Below are 15,136 nucleotides of genomic sequence, written 5' to 3'. Positions count from 1 at the left end.
GATATTGTACCAATTCCTTAGGCGGTCGAAGATTGCCAAAGCTGTCGAAGTATACAGCTCGACGCCCCCTCTTCGCATACGCCACCCAATGAGTCCCCGGTCCCTCGACATTATCCAAATTCACGATACCGCTCTCGTTTCGGCGTACTCCTCCAACAGGTAGTGCATTGCGCATAAAAACACCTCTAAAACATGGAATACGCATACATTTTGCCAACTCCCCCAATTGCGCATCTGTAGTTACGCCCTCCGGCATTTTTATTGTCTTTTCGGCGTTTTTTTTTTTTGTTTCGATATTCCCTGTCCGCGCTTGTATGGTGCGAGATAAAGTCCGCGACCTTCCATGGTGCGATTATGACGCTGCATTTCCTGCAGCTGATGTTGCGCCGCCTTATTATCGTTTACCGCCTTGGCGATCCCCGCTGCTCCACCGGCTAATGATCCGAGAACACCTAGCAGCGGGAGAAGTGGTAATATGCCACCTCGTTTTGCCACCGGAAGTATCCGCTTTTGCGATGCTCTCCTTACAGTCCTTTTGCGGGGTTTTGTTTTCATCCCCATTCCGATTTTCGTCTTAGCTTTCATAGCTGCCCAAACAGCTGTAGCAGCACCTCTTTCACCCAGAGTCGAGTCTCGCGCAACGATGCGTTTTCGCGCTTTGTCAGCGAGAACCTTATCTGCCGTGTGCCTTTCACCGAGGTCGTTGCTACGCGAATATGCAATATCGTGTTCGCGACACGCTGCGTCCAACGGATTGATGCCTCGATCGCCTCTAGCCAATCGTTTTGCCAGATGAGTTCCTGGACCACAAAACTGATATCCCGGAATATGTAATTCGATAGGTAACGCGTTTATCGCCCGATTTAACAGACCACAACCTTTCTTTACTCTCTTCGACGACATTCGCTGCAGTTTTTAATCAATGGTGCTGGACCGTCGATATGCGTTCGCTGCCAAGGGCGATTATAATGTTCCAAGCATCGACGATACTGCTGAACCTCAGAATCGACTTTTATATGCTCGGGGAGTCTGTCCCACAACTGATCGATGTGTCTGCCAAACTCTCGCAGTAGAATAATTTTTTATATATATTTCAACTGCTCAGCGGTTTGGTCTCGAATATCACAATTATGCGACAGGATCAGAAGCATTTTGAATAATGAGCTGTTTTGCTTCGGCGCGAGCCTATAAATAGAGCGCACCGCAGCTTCGACGTATCAAAATCATTTTTCGCAGTTCACGGAGAGGATGCGATTCGTGCGACAACCTGTGGCGATACGCGTGACTAATTTTGATGATAAATCGCAAATGATGTCTCCGAAAACGAGACGCAGACACGGTAGCATGCTACCAAACACTATACGCTGCCTCATTTGTGGTCCATCAAATTGTGGAAAGACCAACGTGCTGGTCAGCTTGTTGGAAAGTCCTCACGGCGTGTGCTTCGAGAACCTGTACGTGTATTCCAAGTCGTTGCAACAGCCAAAATATAAGTATTTGGAGAATTTATTGACTGCGATAGATGAAATTGGCTACTTTACATTTTCAAATAATAGTGACGTCATCCCACCGAGCGAATCGCTTCCGAATTCCATTTTTATCTTTGATGACGTGGCATGCGACAAGCAAGATACGATAAGGGAATACTTTGCAATGGGACGCCACTCGAACGTCGACTGCTTCTATCTCTGTCAGACGTATGCAAAGATTCCCAAACATCTTATACGCGACAATGCGAATCTGTTGATACTGTTTAAGCAGGATGGTACCAACTTGAAACATGTGTACAACGATCATGTAAACACTGATATGTCTTACGAGGATTTCTGCGCTTTGTGTCGTAATTGTTGGCAGCGGGAGTATGGTTTCATGGTGATAGATAAAGATAGCGCGATGTCCAATGGGCGTTATAGAAAGGGATTTAACGAGTTTGCGCTACCGTGAGATGCTCAATCGTCGTCAACACATCGGTGGGAAAGCAACGTCTGCGATACAATGATGATTAGTAGTCAGGAGATTAAGGATCGCGAGAGAATAGCGATGGAAATTGCAAAAACCAGCGAATCCATTCGCAGGAAACATCAGTCTTTGAAGACTGACAAGATGGATGAAGATATCGCACTGGAAAAATACTTTAAACCTATTACCGAGCCCTTAAAACATATTGTGGAAAATACTGCTGAGACAGAAGCTGACATATCACCTGCGACGAGTATGAGCATTGAAACATTAACGCCTAAAACAAAAATCCGGCCGACATGGAACGCATCGCGTAAAAGAAATAGTAAACAGTCATACATGTCATTGGAAAATTCGCTCGTAACCTCCACACCAGTTCAGTCGAAGCGGAAACGGTTGAATGTCGCATCAAACGATTCCACGGTACCTCCTGCGTCAATAAATACATTTCCCGATGTACAGTCGCTCACAACCAATGATGACGAAGACGTGTATGAAACTTCTACCGATGAGTCGCTTGCAGCATCTATTAGAGAGCAACTCCAAACATCCGAGGGGCAAGAAACGTTTCGCAACCATTTCGGTCCGTTGGGACAAAAATACATGAGCGCAATCCTAAGTGGAGATAGGGATACGACCATAGATTATGTGTACGGTGTACACTTTGGTGGTAGTGGAATGATGCTGGGGGATAAGGCTTTGGATATGGACAAGAATGATAATATAATCATAGACGGTGTAAGGTATGGAGGAACGCCCGGTCTGTACGAACTGATTTTCAAGAGAATTCCCGATGATGCTATATACACTGATGCTGATAAACAAAAATACAAAAGTATACTGCTGATGACGAATGCTCACAGACGTGGCCATAGCGCACAAAACCCCATACTGGGTAACAAGGGATACAAGTACAAACATGTAATTGCGCCACTACTACCCCGTGTATTGACCAGTAAAGCGGGGAAAGGTCTAAGGACACCGCGAGTCATGGCGGTAAACGATAACAAGATCGATTATGTGCACTGGGATGATCCCAACGAGCTGGTGGATCGATTGCGTTTGCTGGAAGCGTCGCGTCAGGCGGGTAACAACTCGCACGACAACGAAATTCTATCGATTATCGAGGAACTCCGTGAGGCAGGCCTCATTATAAATTAAACCGCACGCCGATGATGTGCACTATATGGGTCGAGATGCCGATCAACAAATTTGGGGTATCGCTCGAGAAGAGTGGAGTAGCTACAATGGACTATTACAAATGGAGCGGCATGCTTCGAAATTATATGCGTGATAACGCTCTTTGCGTTACCGGAGCCGACTTTAATGCAAAATCGCGCAAGATACGACGCGTAGCTCAGCCGGTGGCCGACAGCGATGCCGTCAATAAACTATACGTGGAAAAGAGCAGTAAACTTTTGAGAGAGCAGCAGGAAGAATTAGAGAGGAAGCTGGTCGTGTTTCAAAGAGATATGCTGACGTTGCAAAACAGTGATCATAAGATATCACAGGCGTTGAATTCTATCCCGCAGTAGCGCTACGAAGGAGAATCATGCGAGACGATTGAACTTGTCCAGAATTTCCTCGGACCGACGGGGGCACATAATGCACGTGCACGATAATTATCACATCATTCATGTCCAAGACACCCCTGTGATTAAACATGCAACCATTATCGAAATCCAAGAGTAAAGAAAACCATGGTCACAAGAAGCGACAACTTGTTGAGGAATTACTCCAGCTCGAAGACGTTTCCCGCGGAGGCGCGTCATAGTACAAGGATACGATAATCTGTGGCAAGCTGACGTTGTAGAAATGCGCCCTTACTCGCGATTCAACCAAGGTCACCACTATATTCTCACCGTCATCGATATGTTGAGCAAGTATGCATGGGCGTTGCCGCTCAAGACTAAAAGTGGCGCTGAGGTGACTAAAGCGTTTGCAAAGATATTTAGAGATCGATATCCGAAAAATTTGCAAACCGATCAAGGAAAAGAATTTTACAACACCGATGTGCAGAAACTCTTGAAGAAGCATGACATTAATCATTATTCAACGTATTCGGTGATGAAGGCCTCCGTCGTAGAACGTTTCAATCGAACTTTGAAGAACAATATGTAGAAACTGTTTACGCTCAATGGAACCTATAGATGGACCGATTCGCTACCGCGTCTACTTGCAGAGTATAACGCGCGAAAACATAGAACCATCGGAATGCGTCCTTGCGATGTTACCCCTGCGATCGCCGACAAGCTGCTAGCCACAGTATACAGCAACCTAAAGATCGCTGCTCCAGCGAGATTCGAGTTGGGCGAGTTTGTGCGCGTGAGCAAATTTAAAACCATCTTCGATAAAGGCTATACGCCGAATTGGACAACGGAGGTGTTCGAGATAGTCAAAGTACAGACAACTAATCCCGCGACGTATCTGCTCGTCGATTCCTGTGGAAAACCCGTTGCCGGAGGATTCTATGAACACGAGCTGCAACGCGTCGCCGATCCTGATGTGTATCTAGTGGAAAAAGTGCTGCGTAGAAAGGGGGATAAGGTATACGTCAAGTGGTTGGGGTTTGATAAATCACACAATTCTTGGATAAATAAAAATAATGTATTGTAAAATAATAATAATAATACATGGTTCAATAAATACAATGTTATACATACAAGTTCAAATTTCTTTTTTTACAATACTTTTATAATGGAATTTTACAACGGAATTTTATAATGTCCCCAGGGCAGAGTGTCGGTAGAATCGGGTACGATATACCGCTTGTCGTCGTATGGACTTAGAGCGAATTTGGATTCTGAAATGGTGTACACTTTATGCAATTTAGACCGTATGCATGATTGCCTGCGAACCATTTCGATCTCCTTTTGCAAACACTGCGCGTAGTCGTCGAAAGTTATCGTTCTGGCTATGACATTGGTCTTGACGCCTTTCGCTTTTTTCGTATCTTTTTTACCGTCTACGCGAAGTGCATACATTTTCGCTCTAAGACCTACGAATTCGGTCATTATCATCCCATTATTTTCGTCCTTCATCAGCCCCGGAACCTTCTTATTTAAGCGCGGCATATTATATGTATTGTCAGTAGGATAATCGCTTGTGTCGAATCTATCGATATTGCGTTTCACGGACTCGTAGATATCATCGCATCGAATGTGATAGATGAAGCTATCAGTGTCTGTGTATAGAATTTTACATTTTTGACCATATAGTGGAGACATGTACTCGTGATGAAATTCGTACAAACAAATTTTTGATATGTCTAGAATGCACATACCCACATATATCGGTTTGTTGAATTTCACCTCGAGTTTTCGCAATTCAACAGCTATTAAATTTTCCGAAAAAACACTTCTGCTGTGGAAATTCGGTTTCGCGATCATTGCCTCCGCACCATATCGTCCTTCCCAATGTGTTAAAAGTTTTACGTCCACCTGATTTCGCACATTTTCCATAGTTTTACCGAATACTGCGTTGTTCATCAATTTGTACAAATTTTTTTCAAAGTCGTTTGTCGCGCATGTTCTAAACCGTGTATTGAGTTCGATGTAATCGCGGAGCCAGGGAGATTGAGCGAATTGAAGCGCGCGGTGTATCTTTGTAATACGAAGACCGTGACTCGTGCACTGCTGCAGGTTGCGATAATGGATAACGTAACGCTGCTTATCGTATACCGTCGCGAGTAACTTGTCCTGTCTGCTGCCAGGTGGTTTGGCACGCGTCGGGCAGAACGGTAGATCGGCGTGAGCGTCGTGCAGACGTTGCGGATATTCCAGATCTACCTCGAGAATGTATCCCGTGGGCGAATCGACAGCGAACGAAGACACGTCAAAATTTGCGACATCTTCGACCCATTGAAATTTGGCGTATGGTAGGGGCTGACACATTGCCCATCCGTACAAGTTGTTCACGTCAAAGTACATCAAGTACGATGACTGTTCCGATGGGTTGTAAGATGACATGTACTTGTTATTGGCGTGTGCGTATCTTCCGGAACATTGGCTTAAACCGCCACGTATACCGCGTTCGATAAACATGACCATATCAATGTCTGTGAGCAATTCGAATGTAATTTTAGTATGTTTTAGCATGGCATCCCACGTAAAGCCAGGTAAAGTATAATAATGCGCTGAATCTAATCCGTAACTCTTGATACAACTTTCGCGAAAATTTTCAAAAATATCTGCCAATAACAAGACATCTGTTTTCAAATACAAGTCGCTGTATTCGCCCAAAGTTCTAATCCTGAAACGCTGCCAGACAATCTCGGCGTGCGCGTAATCGCTCTTGGATACAGTCTCACCCGTTAACGAACTGTAGAATGACTCGCGCGGTGGTAAGCATGGATCCTGCAGCTTGTTCGCGCAATCAAGGTATTCGTATGGAAATACACCCTTTCGCGTCAATAAATTGAAATCTTCGATGGATAATGTTTCAAATTCGGATCGTAAAATTTTTAATTTATCCGCGCTAAGAAAAGATGCTAATTTGTTGAGACTGGTATTGAGAAATTTGTATGAATCGATGAATCGCAATTTAATACATTTTCGCGAGTCTGAGTCAGCCGTATCTTCAACATTTTTTGTGAATGAAATGTACTTTTCTTTCGTTATGGGTAATACGTCAATGCTGCCTTCGAAAGCGGTAGCTATTTCCTCGATAATGAAATGCGAATCGTAGCCGGATAAATTATGGAAAACTATGGGGATGTAAAACGCATTTTTATAATTTAAATTGCACTCCGAATGTGCTGGGCCTCTAAAGCGTCCGGATAGATGGCAATGATCGCGAACTCGTACATCTTCAGCCTTGAATGGTTCTTCGCAAATATGACAGTGTGTTGCATCGCGAAATGTCGCCCATTGTTCGGGAGTTAAATCAAGCATGGGAACATTGTTGGTCAGAATGGGTTTGGCGAAGTTTGCAAAATTTTCCAGTTCGTTGACGAACCATGAAACACAATCCGCGTCGCGGCAACATCGATACGTCGACAGTGATGTATCGTACGAGCAATGCATATAATATGCAATGCTGTGCACTTTATGGTGTTGATACGCGCGCAATTTACTATCCATTTCACCCATTCGGTGATTGTCCTCTGTTTTTTCAATGATGCACTCAAGATCGGCGTACACCACGAAGGGGAGCCGCTCCTTCATACAGTGGTTGCTGAATTTGAGCAGATTGTTTCCTACGCTGGGCAACAGGATGGCGCAATCATTCATTTGCCCGCAGTCCAGCGAATGGGCCTCCAACTTCTCGGCAGATCCAAAGTAGTGCATGCATCTGCAAAAAATCAAAAATTTTTTTATTTAATTTTTTTCAACGATATTTTTCAACGTTTCATAAGTTTATGTACATACCGATCGCAGATGAATTTTTTTTCTCTGTGCCTGCTCAACTGCATGCTCACCAGTCGGGATAAGTCCTTGATCAGCACAAAGTGCCCTACATCGCCGTGCTCATGATTCGGCGTGTAGAGCAGATTGACGTGTCGATCCCTCTTTTGGCTGGTGAGACGCAGCGGAAAGACCGTCGATCCTTTCTCCATCCCGAAGGTGTACACGTTGACGGAGATGCCGTTCTGCCGCTCAAACTTCCCAAGCTGCTCTAGGGACATTGGAAACTCAATGTCTTGGAGATTTAGCACCAATGTATAATGTGGATATGAACTTGGTCGATGAGGGTTTCTTTCGGCGGGATGGAGAGCTGCGACCACTGCCCGCGCGAAGCAGGCGTTATCCTCGGATCGCACGCTAATTGTCGCTTTCTTCATCAATATTTCTCGTGGCAACTTGAAGTGGCACCCTGCGCGCAGCGGATTGTACTTATTAACGTTGACGGTTAGGTTGAGAATCCTCATCAATGCCCATCCACTATCGCGTTCCTGAAACTCTTCCAACGATGCCAGGGTGGGTTCGATGACGCATCGTTGGTACCACTCCTGTAGATCACATGTACCGAAGAGTTCGCAGTTCCGGGTATTGATGCTTTTGCAAGCATGTTTGTCCCCCGCCACAAATTCGCCGTTGAACACAGTGTTCACTTTGAGGTTCTGATGTTTCCTCAAGGCGCCTCGTACATACTCCAGCACAATGGTCCCCGCATCCTCGAGGAAGTTGCGCGGCTCGATATAGTTCGAATTTAACACTGCACCAGTTAATACGCGGGTATCGAACGCAGTGTCTATTTCGCGCCACAAAAGTCCTGTGCTCGAATGTCCAGTACCTTCATGCACGAAACGTCCGCGCAACGAATATTTTAGTCCTTCGAGATGAGCGATTCGAGCAACCAGCGATTGCTGAACACCGATCGATAATCGCGGGCGTTTCACTCGGCTGTGTTCTTCCAACGATTCGATGCACTCGTTGCACCGTTCTTCCCACGCGAGGTATTCTTCCTGTGAAATCAATCGCGCAGATTGATCCAACAATTGGCGTTCTACTTGCGCGAATTCTCCCATGGTTGTAAATGAAATATGTCTTTTCCTCGCAACACGTTGCAACGATTTGAGGCTTTGTGCAGTTTAGAGTGCGCTTTTTAAGACTGATACCATGGTTTGGTATCTCTGCCTAACTCTTTTGGCGTACCCCCTCCCTCGAATGCACCGCGTGCAAAAACGACGATCCGTCCCAGCATGGTTCTGTGCGGTTTCTACCGATACAGCATAATTATTTCTATGATTCGCGCGTATGACGAATTAGCGCGCAAAATCATCCGACACAGTTTCTGCTGACGCCGCATAATTCTAAGATTCGACGCTTTCACAGATATTATATTACATTCAACACGTGTCGAGACTTTTATCCTTGAAGGTGGGGCTCAAATTACATACAATCGCGCGATATGCTGCGATGTTAAGATTGGAAAACATTATGGAAAAATTGGTAGCTTTAAAATAAAATGCTGTGGTGGGGGAGGCAATTGCTCCTCTATTTAAGCCGAGCTCTTGGACGCTATTCCATCAATCGCTCAGTAGCCTCAGTGACTTTGACGGAACAGACGGTACTCCGTAAAAAAATATAGTGCACATCAAAATGTACAAACACAGCTTAAACGATTCATCCTGCGCAGCCGGCAACGATGGTGGGTTTCCAAATAAATGTGAACAACAGCAGCAACAACTACATCATCATCAACAATCCAATATGAGGTATGTACACGTTACTATACACTTTTCATTTACTTCATTCACTGTAAACGCAAAACGACCGAAGTATCAATATCATATACTTGTTTCTTACAGTTCTGGATCCGTATCGCTAAAAACGATGAAAACATCGAAACCATCAATCGTACGGATCCTGGGGCGTGATTATCCACTGACTGCAACAGCTTATAAACGTCTAACTATAGGAATTCGCATTGGTATGGATTTGTGTCACGTTGAGATCACCATAGCTGACAATAAAGGCAGCGAGTTAAGCTTTTCAATGTCTACGTGGAAGCTCCTGCTACAAAACGAGGTGGACATACTCCAACGATTACGCAGCAACGCAACATCGCCCCAAACTCACATTATAATTGATCATTTACGACTAGAGTTCACGCGTATGCATGATGATCAACTTATTAAAATCACCGATAATCGCGTTGTCATATATATGACTGAAGCCACGATGTGTAAATTATTCGCGTACAATCATTGCATTGAACATATGTATACGTGGCTAACTGAAAATATGTACTCTGTAAGCAGTAAATATGCCACTTTCGTAGACGTTCTACGTAGCGCTACCGCGCCAACAGATTATGTAAAATTAATTTCTGAAAGCGAACACTTCGAACAGCATTCATTGATTGATTGTGAATTGTTAGCATGTGCAATCAATCATATTGTGCATGATGCTCGTAGTAAAAAATATTAAATTATATTCTTTTATGATTTGTAACAATATATATCTTAAACCTATATTATTTCTCCATTGCATTCACCCATCATCCTCCCCGCCATCTAATTTTAAGATTCCGCGTTTCTGTGTTACATTTCATTCTTCGCGCCGCCAAGTGACATCACCCTGCACGGCTGCTCCAGAGGAGTCGAATTACGCGAGATCGCGCGATACGCAGCGACGTTAAATCGGAACGCTTTGAAATACTGTTAGCTTTAGAATGCATGCGATTCTATCCCCTATGTAGTGGTGTCTCTTTCCCTCCTAGAATTTTGACTTTAAAGTAATGCTCCATCTCTTTCCCTCGAAAACGCGGTGTCGAGAAACGCCGATCTTTCCCGACATCGTTCGAAACAATTTCTGATAAAATTTCTCATAAAAATAAATTATTATACGTCGACGTTGTGTGTGTGTGTGTGTGTGTGTGTGTGTGTGTGTGTGTGTCACATATGTGACGCTCCGTTGGTTTCGCTATATGTACCATTCGGAAAAGACTAATGTCAGAGACGGCGTTTGGGGGAGTTGGTTAGGCGGCTGACTCGTACCGCGGAGGTCTTGGGTTCGAGCCCCGTCGCCCCGAGAAGTTTTTTCATTTATATTAATATCATAAAATTAATATTTCCTTCCTTACCGACAGTCTGTTGTACCACGCTACAGAGTAACACCTTCCTTACCGACAGTCTGTACCACCACGCTCCAGAGTAGCGCACCGTCACCCCGCGGTTCCTCCTCCTCCTCCTCGATGATACCCCCGCACCGTCACCCCGCGGTTCCACCTCCTCCTCCTCGATGATACCCCCCACCACTCCGCCATCTCTATGACGTCATCCGCCGCCAGCCCGCCGACAAAAAAACAAATTTTCAAATTTGAGTTTCAAGGTCATGATCATGACCTTGAAACTCAAATTTGAATTAGAATCCCCCTTGTCTTACTACTGAGGTCTTGTACCGAACGCCATTGCGTTCGGACGTACGGGTCGCACCTTTGTAGCTGATATTGCCCTGTGTAACAATACAGTTCAGTCGTGTGCGCGTCCGTTTAATTATTCTTCCACTCCTTTGCGTCAGGGTGGCCTGCGATGAAAACGCCCCGGCGCAACAATATTTAAAAGGCAAGTGCACACACTTTTCCAAGAGGGGCTTCGCGACGACCTGAAAATTCTGGTCAAATCACGACGATCAGCCGATTTGCAGGAAGCGATATCGATAGCTATAGAGGAAGAACGCTCTACCAAGAAACGGTTTGCAACGTCTGCATTAAACCGCGGCACGAGTTCCGTGAGCAGTGGTGCTCTGCGGTAATGCTATAATTGCAAGAGATCGGAACATCTTGCTAAAGACTGTTGGAAGAATAACCCGAGTAACGGAGATGGCCCGCGTAAGGGTTATCCGGAAACCAGAAATAGAAAAAGAATTAACGAAGTTACCGCGCGATACCCATCGCGAGGGACATACGAAGCACACGGCGGACAACGCCAGTCATATATGATAGAGCACGCGAGCAAGAACGATGGCCTTACAATGCCAACCCAGCAAAATCGCAACCGAGAGGTCCGGCCCTCTCCTTCCCCTCTAACGAGCAACGCGATAACCGCGAAGAGAATCAAAAATCTATGCGGACAGCGAAAATACGGACACACACGGCCGAAACGACAAATTTCGCCTCAGACGAAATACAGGTGGAAATAAAAGAAAGCCAGGATAAAGTAGTTCGGATGTTAATAGACTCAGGAGCAGAGGTATCGGAAATAACCAAAACATGCGTCCGAGACGACGTGGAAAGGAAAGGAAGCGATCTGCAACTAATAGCCCTTTCCGGAGAGCCAATCACAACATTAGGAAAGATAGAAGCCACGTTCGCACTCGAAGACAAAGAAATTAAGCATCCTTTATACATAGTCGAAGGAGACACGCTAAAAGACTCCCAAGGGATAATAGGAATAGACTTCCTCAAGAGCCACGAGGCTAGAATTGATTATAAAACGCGAACCCTCACGATCGGGGACCGACCCTGGAAAACCCTCCTAGCTCAAAATAAAATCACGATTCCCCCACGCGCGCAGACGATAGTAGAAATCGACATAGACGGCGAAAGAGAAAGAATAATAGAGAAACGAGAATTGGAAGAAGGAATATTCCTGGGCGAGTGTTTAGTAAAACCAGTCCGAGGAAAAGGAATAGCCTGTATTATGAACCTAACAAATGATTCGCGTACGTTGCTATTACCACACATAAAACTAACCGAGGTACCAGGCAGCGCGACAGCGAGCGTACATTCCGCTGCCACGGCATTCCGCGCAACAATTGGAAAGAACCACTGATAACTCGCATGAACAGAGTCTTGGAATTGATGAAATTAAATCACCTAAACAGCGAGGAAAAATTTAGCATGGAAAAAAACGGCAGAGAATTTTGCGTTAATTTCCATTTAGCAGGCGACCCCTTGACAACCACGAATGCGACGACGCATCGCATACCCGTCAAGGAGAGAACCAACCCCTGCAATGTAAAACCACATAGGTTACCAGAAACGCACAAGCGTGAGGTAAAAACACAGGTACACCAAATGCTAGAAGACGGGATCATACAACACAGCGACAGCCCATGGAACGCACCGCTACTGGTAGTACCAAAGAAACCGGATGCCGAAGGAAATGTTAGAAAACGCGTAGTCATAGATTTCAGAAAGGTAAACGAAGTCACAATAGGAGACTCGTACCCCCTGCCAAATATCACAGATATACTTGACCAGTTAGGGAAAGCTCAGTACTTCACCACGCTAGATCTCGCGTCCGGGTACCACCAGATACCCATGGACGACAGAGACAAGGCAAAGACGGCGTTCTCCACGCCACAGGGACATTACGAGTTCAACCGAATGCCCTTTGAACTAAGAAACGATTGTATAAAACATTGTAATCGGGAAACCTTATGTAACGAACTGACTCTGAGCAATAGAAATAAGACAAATTTATCCCGATATAGCCACCCTTCTTCCAAGGGGGGAGGATGTTGTGAAACAACCACCGCTTAGCATCGAGCCCGCAAGACGTGTCCCAATGCTAAGGAATCCGCGAACGATGCGCGGTTAACGAACGTTGCACAGCCACGGGTCATCGGACAGCGACTATTAGGCCCGCACCGTGACTCAAAATGACCATGTATAACCACCGCCCAAACGGGGCTCGCCCTCTCAACTTTTGCGAATCAATTAGCGATCACTACCGTGCCATTGTCAGTTCAAGCTCAATAAATCTTTGTTCACTCTACGGTGAGTTCAAACTCTTAAACCGGCCAAAGATCCACTACCTTCGGTTCATACGGAATCCCCGTTCCCGGCATCTACACCCGTATTATCGGAGCCCGGAGGACGACCCTTCAAAGACCAGCCACGGCAACCGACGAGATTCTCGGGGAGAATCTCAGCCCCGGCAACCTCACAACAGCATTGTTGATTGACATGTTTTACACGTGCCTGTTTGTATAGTGAAGAATTGCGCAACAAAATTAAGAAAATTTTGTTTAAAATCTTCGGTTGTGCGTTTACTAATAAATTCTACTACAAACAATTTTCTCAAATGTACTTTACATTTGCCGCAGATTCTATTCTCTTCTACACTGCAAACGTCTGTTACCAGTGTTGTAAGTAACAAATTGGCGTTTGTAGTACAATCTACAATATCATTTTGAATTTCAAATAATATACCTAAAATAGCTCCACGCTCTTCATACACGGAGTTATTAAGGGGGCCGTCTCCGCGGGCCTTTGAATGTGTGAGTACGCTCACACAAGCTAGGAAAAGCGTGCACGTATACGCGTGTAGTAAGCAAATCGTAAATTACAACTTTCGTCCTGGAATCGGCCCGAAGGAAGTTTTTGCGGGTACAGTTGCCTTCAGTAGACATCTGTGCAGGGTGGTCTGGTGCGTTTGAACGCTAATAAGCACCCAACCTTGAAATAATAATGAATTTATGACTCGAAAACTGTCCGAATGAAGCTTCAAGGCTTCTCCGTTGGTGGCGCTAATGGTGCACTGCAGCCATGTAGCACCAGCGTGACGTGTGGGCAGGGCCGACGCGAGGTTAGCTGGCGCCCTTGTGCAAAAAAATTTTTGTTGTCCCCAATTTTTTGCACTTGTTTTCTATTTAATATGTTTAAAAGAATTACATTTATATTTAGTTTATGTGAGGTGTTAGATTCCTTTATTATTAAGCGTACGATCTAGTTTTTTTAGCGTCCCATTCGGCTGGCGCCCTTGTGCGGCGCATGGTTCCGCCGGGCCTGCGTATACGCGATGTAGTAAGCAAACCGTAAATTACAACTTTCGTCCTGGAATCGGCACGGTGGACGTTTTTGCGGGTTTAGTTGCCTTCAGTAGACTTTGGTGCAGGGTGGTCTGGTCCGTTTGAACGCTAATAAGCACCGTACGTTGAAATAATAATGAATTTACGAATCGTGTACTCAGGACAGCCCGAAAAATGACAGAATGAAGCTTCAAGGTTTCTCCGTCACCGGCGTTGATGGTATATTCGTGCCTTGTACCATCAAAACCGGTGGAAGTCCAATCTAGCCGATAAATGTAGGAAAGACATAGTTGCCGAGACGTATCGAGAGTCGAATCGCGCTGTTGCCGCATTTCCCCTATCAATATTTTTCCATCGAGGAGGCTTGAATGAATCACGGCGAAGCAGTTGGAGAACAGAGATGGGCAAAGATAATATCTGGATAAAGTCAAATAAAAGATACTACAGTATTGTCTCATGGAACGAGAGCGAGCAAGAGGCACTGAAAGCGAGCGAGGGTGGTGCGAGATAGACGACGAGATGTTGTTTGTCTCGCTCCGTCTTTCGGACGCCTGACACTCGTTCCATCTCGCTCCCCCTATCAGCTAAAAAGAAGCGAGAAACGAACACTGAGAATTAGGGTTCTGCTCGCGATACGAGCTCAACGCCGCGCCGGTCCCGACCAGCGAGGATTTGGGCTGTTCGGCGGCGCACAGTGGGGCATTTGGGGTCGAAACACGACACTAAGTCCTTTTACAAAAATATCGCTAAACTGCAAATTTTCTTTTACAGGTAGTTGATTGCAGGTATTATGATTGTTTTTCATATTCATTAATTTTTAACGCGACTACACGGTTTCGAAGAAGAGAACCACGAAACTCTTCAGAATTTGTATTGTTGTTTATAGTATTATTGTTTGCTTAATTCAACTAATTTTTGGTGGAATTAAGTGTTGAGGTATGTATTTGAAGTGTACCAAATTTGATTTTGATATC

At 45.1% G+C, this 15,136-nt stretch overlaps 2 protein-coding genes and 1 long non-coding RNA gene across 3 annotated transcripts in view; all 3 read right to left on the bottom strand.

Moving 5' to 3' along the window:
- Window positions 1–15,136, bottom strand: part of LOC143372282 (uncharacterized) — a 394,641-nt gene that overhangs the window by 134,297 nt on the left and 245,208 nt on the right. The window lies entirely within an intron of this gene.
- LOC143372204 (uncharacterized) overlaps window positions 1–15,136 on the bottom strand; it is a 170,582-nt gene that overhangs the window by 124,179 nt on the left and 31,267 nt on the right. The gene's annotated exons all lie outside the window — the stretch shown is intronic.
- LOC143372389 (uncharacterized) lies at window positions 3,481–7,623 on the bottom strand. Its single transcript, XM_076818539.1, has 3 exons — window positions 7,329–7,623; window positions 4,726–7,251; window positions 3,481–3,610 (listed from the first exon to the last, which is right to left on the bottom strand). Exons 1-3 carry the CDS (start codon window positions 7,583–7,585, stop codon window positions 3,481–3,483), a joined length of 2,913 nt encoding a protein of 970 aa, XP_076674654.1. The 5' UTR covers window positions 7,586–7,623.

The sequence above is a fragment of the Andrena cerasifolii genome, chromosome 8 (genome assembly GCF_050908995.1).
Source record: "Andrena cerasifolii isolate SP2316 chromosome 8, iyAndCera1_principal, whole genome shotgun sequence".
Lineage (NCBI taxonomy): Eukaryota > Metazoa > Arthropoda > Insecta > Hymenoptera > Andrenidae > Andrena > Andrena cerasifolii.
The sequence above is the reverse complement of the archived record's forward strand: the minus strand, read 5'-3'. Positions and strand labels throughout refer to the sequence as shown.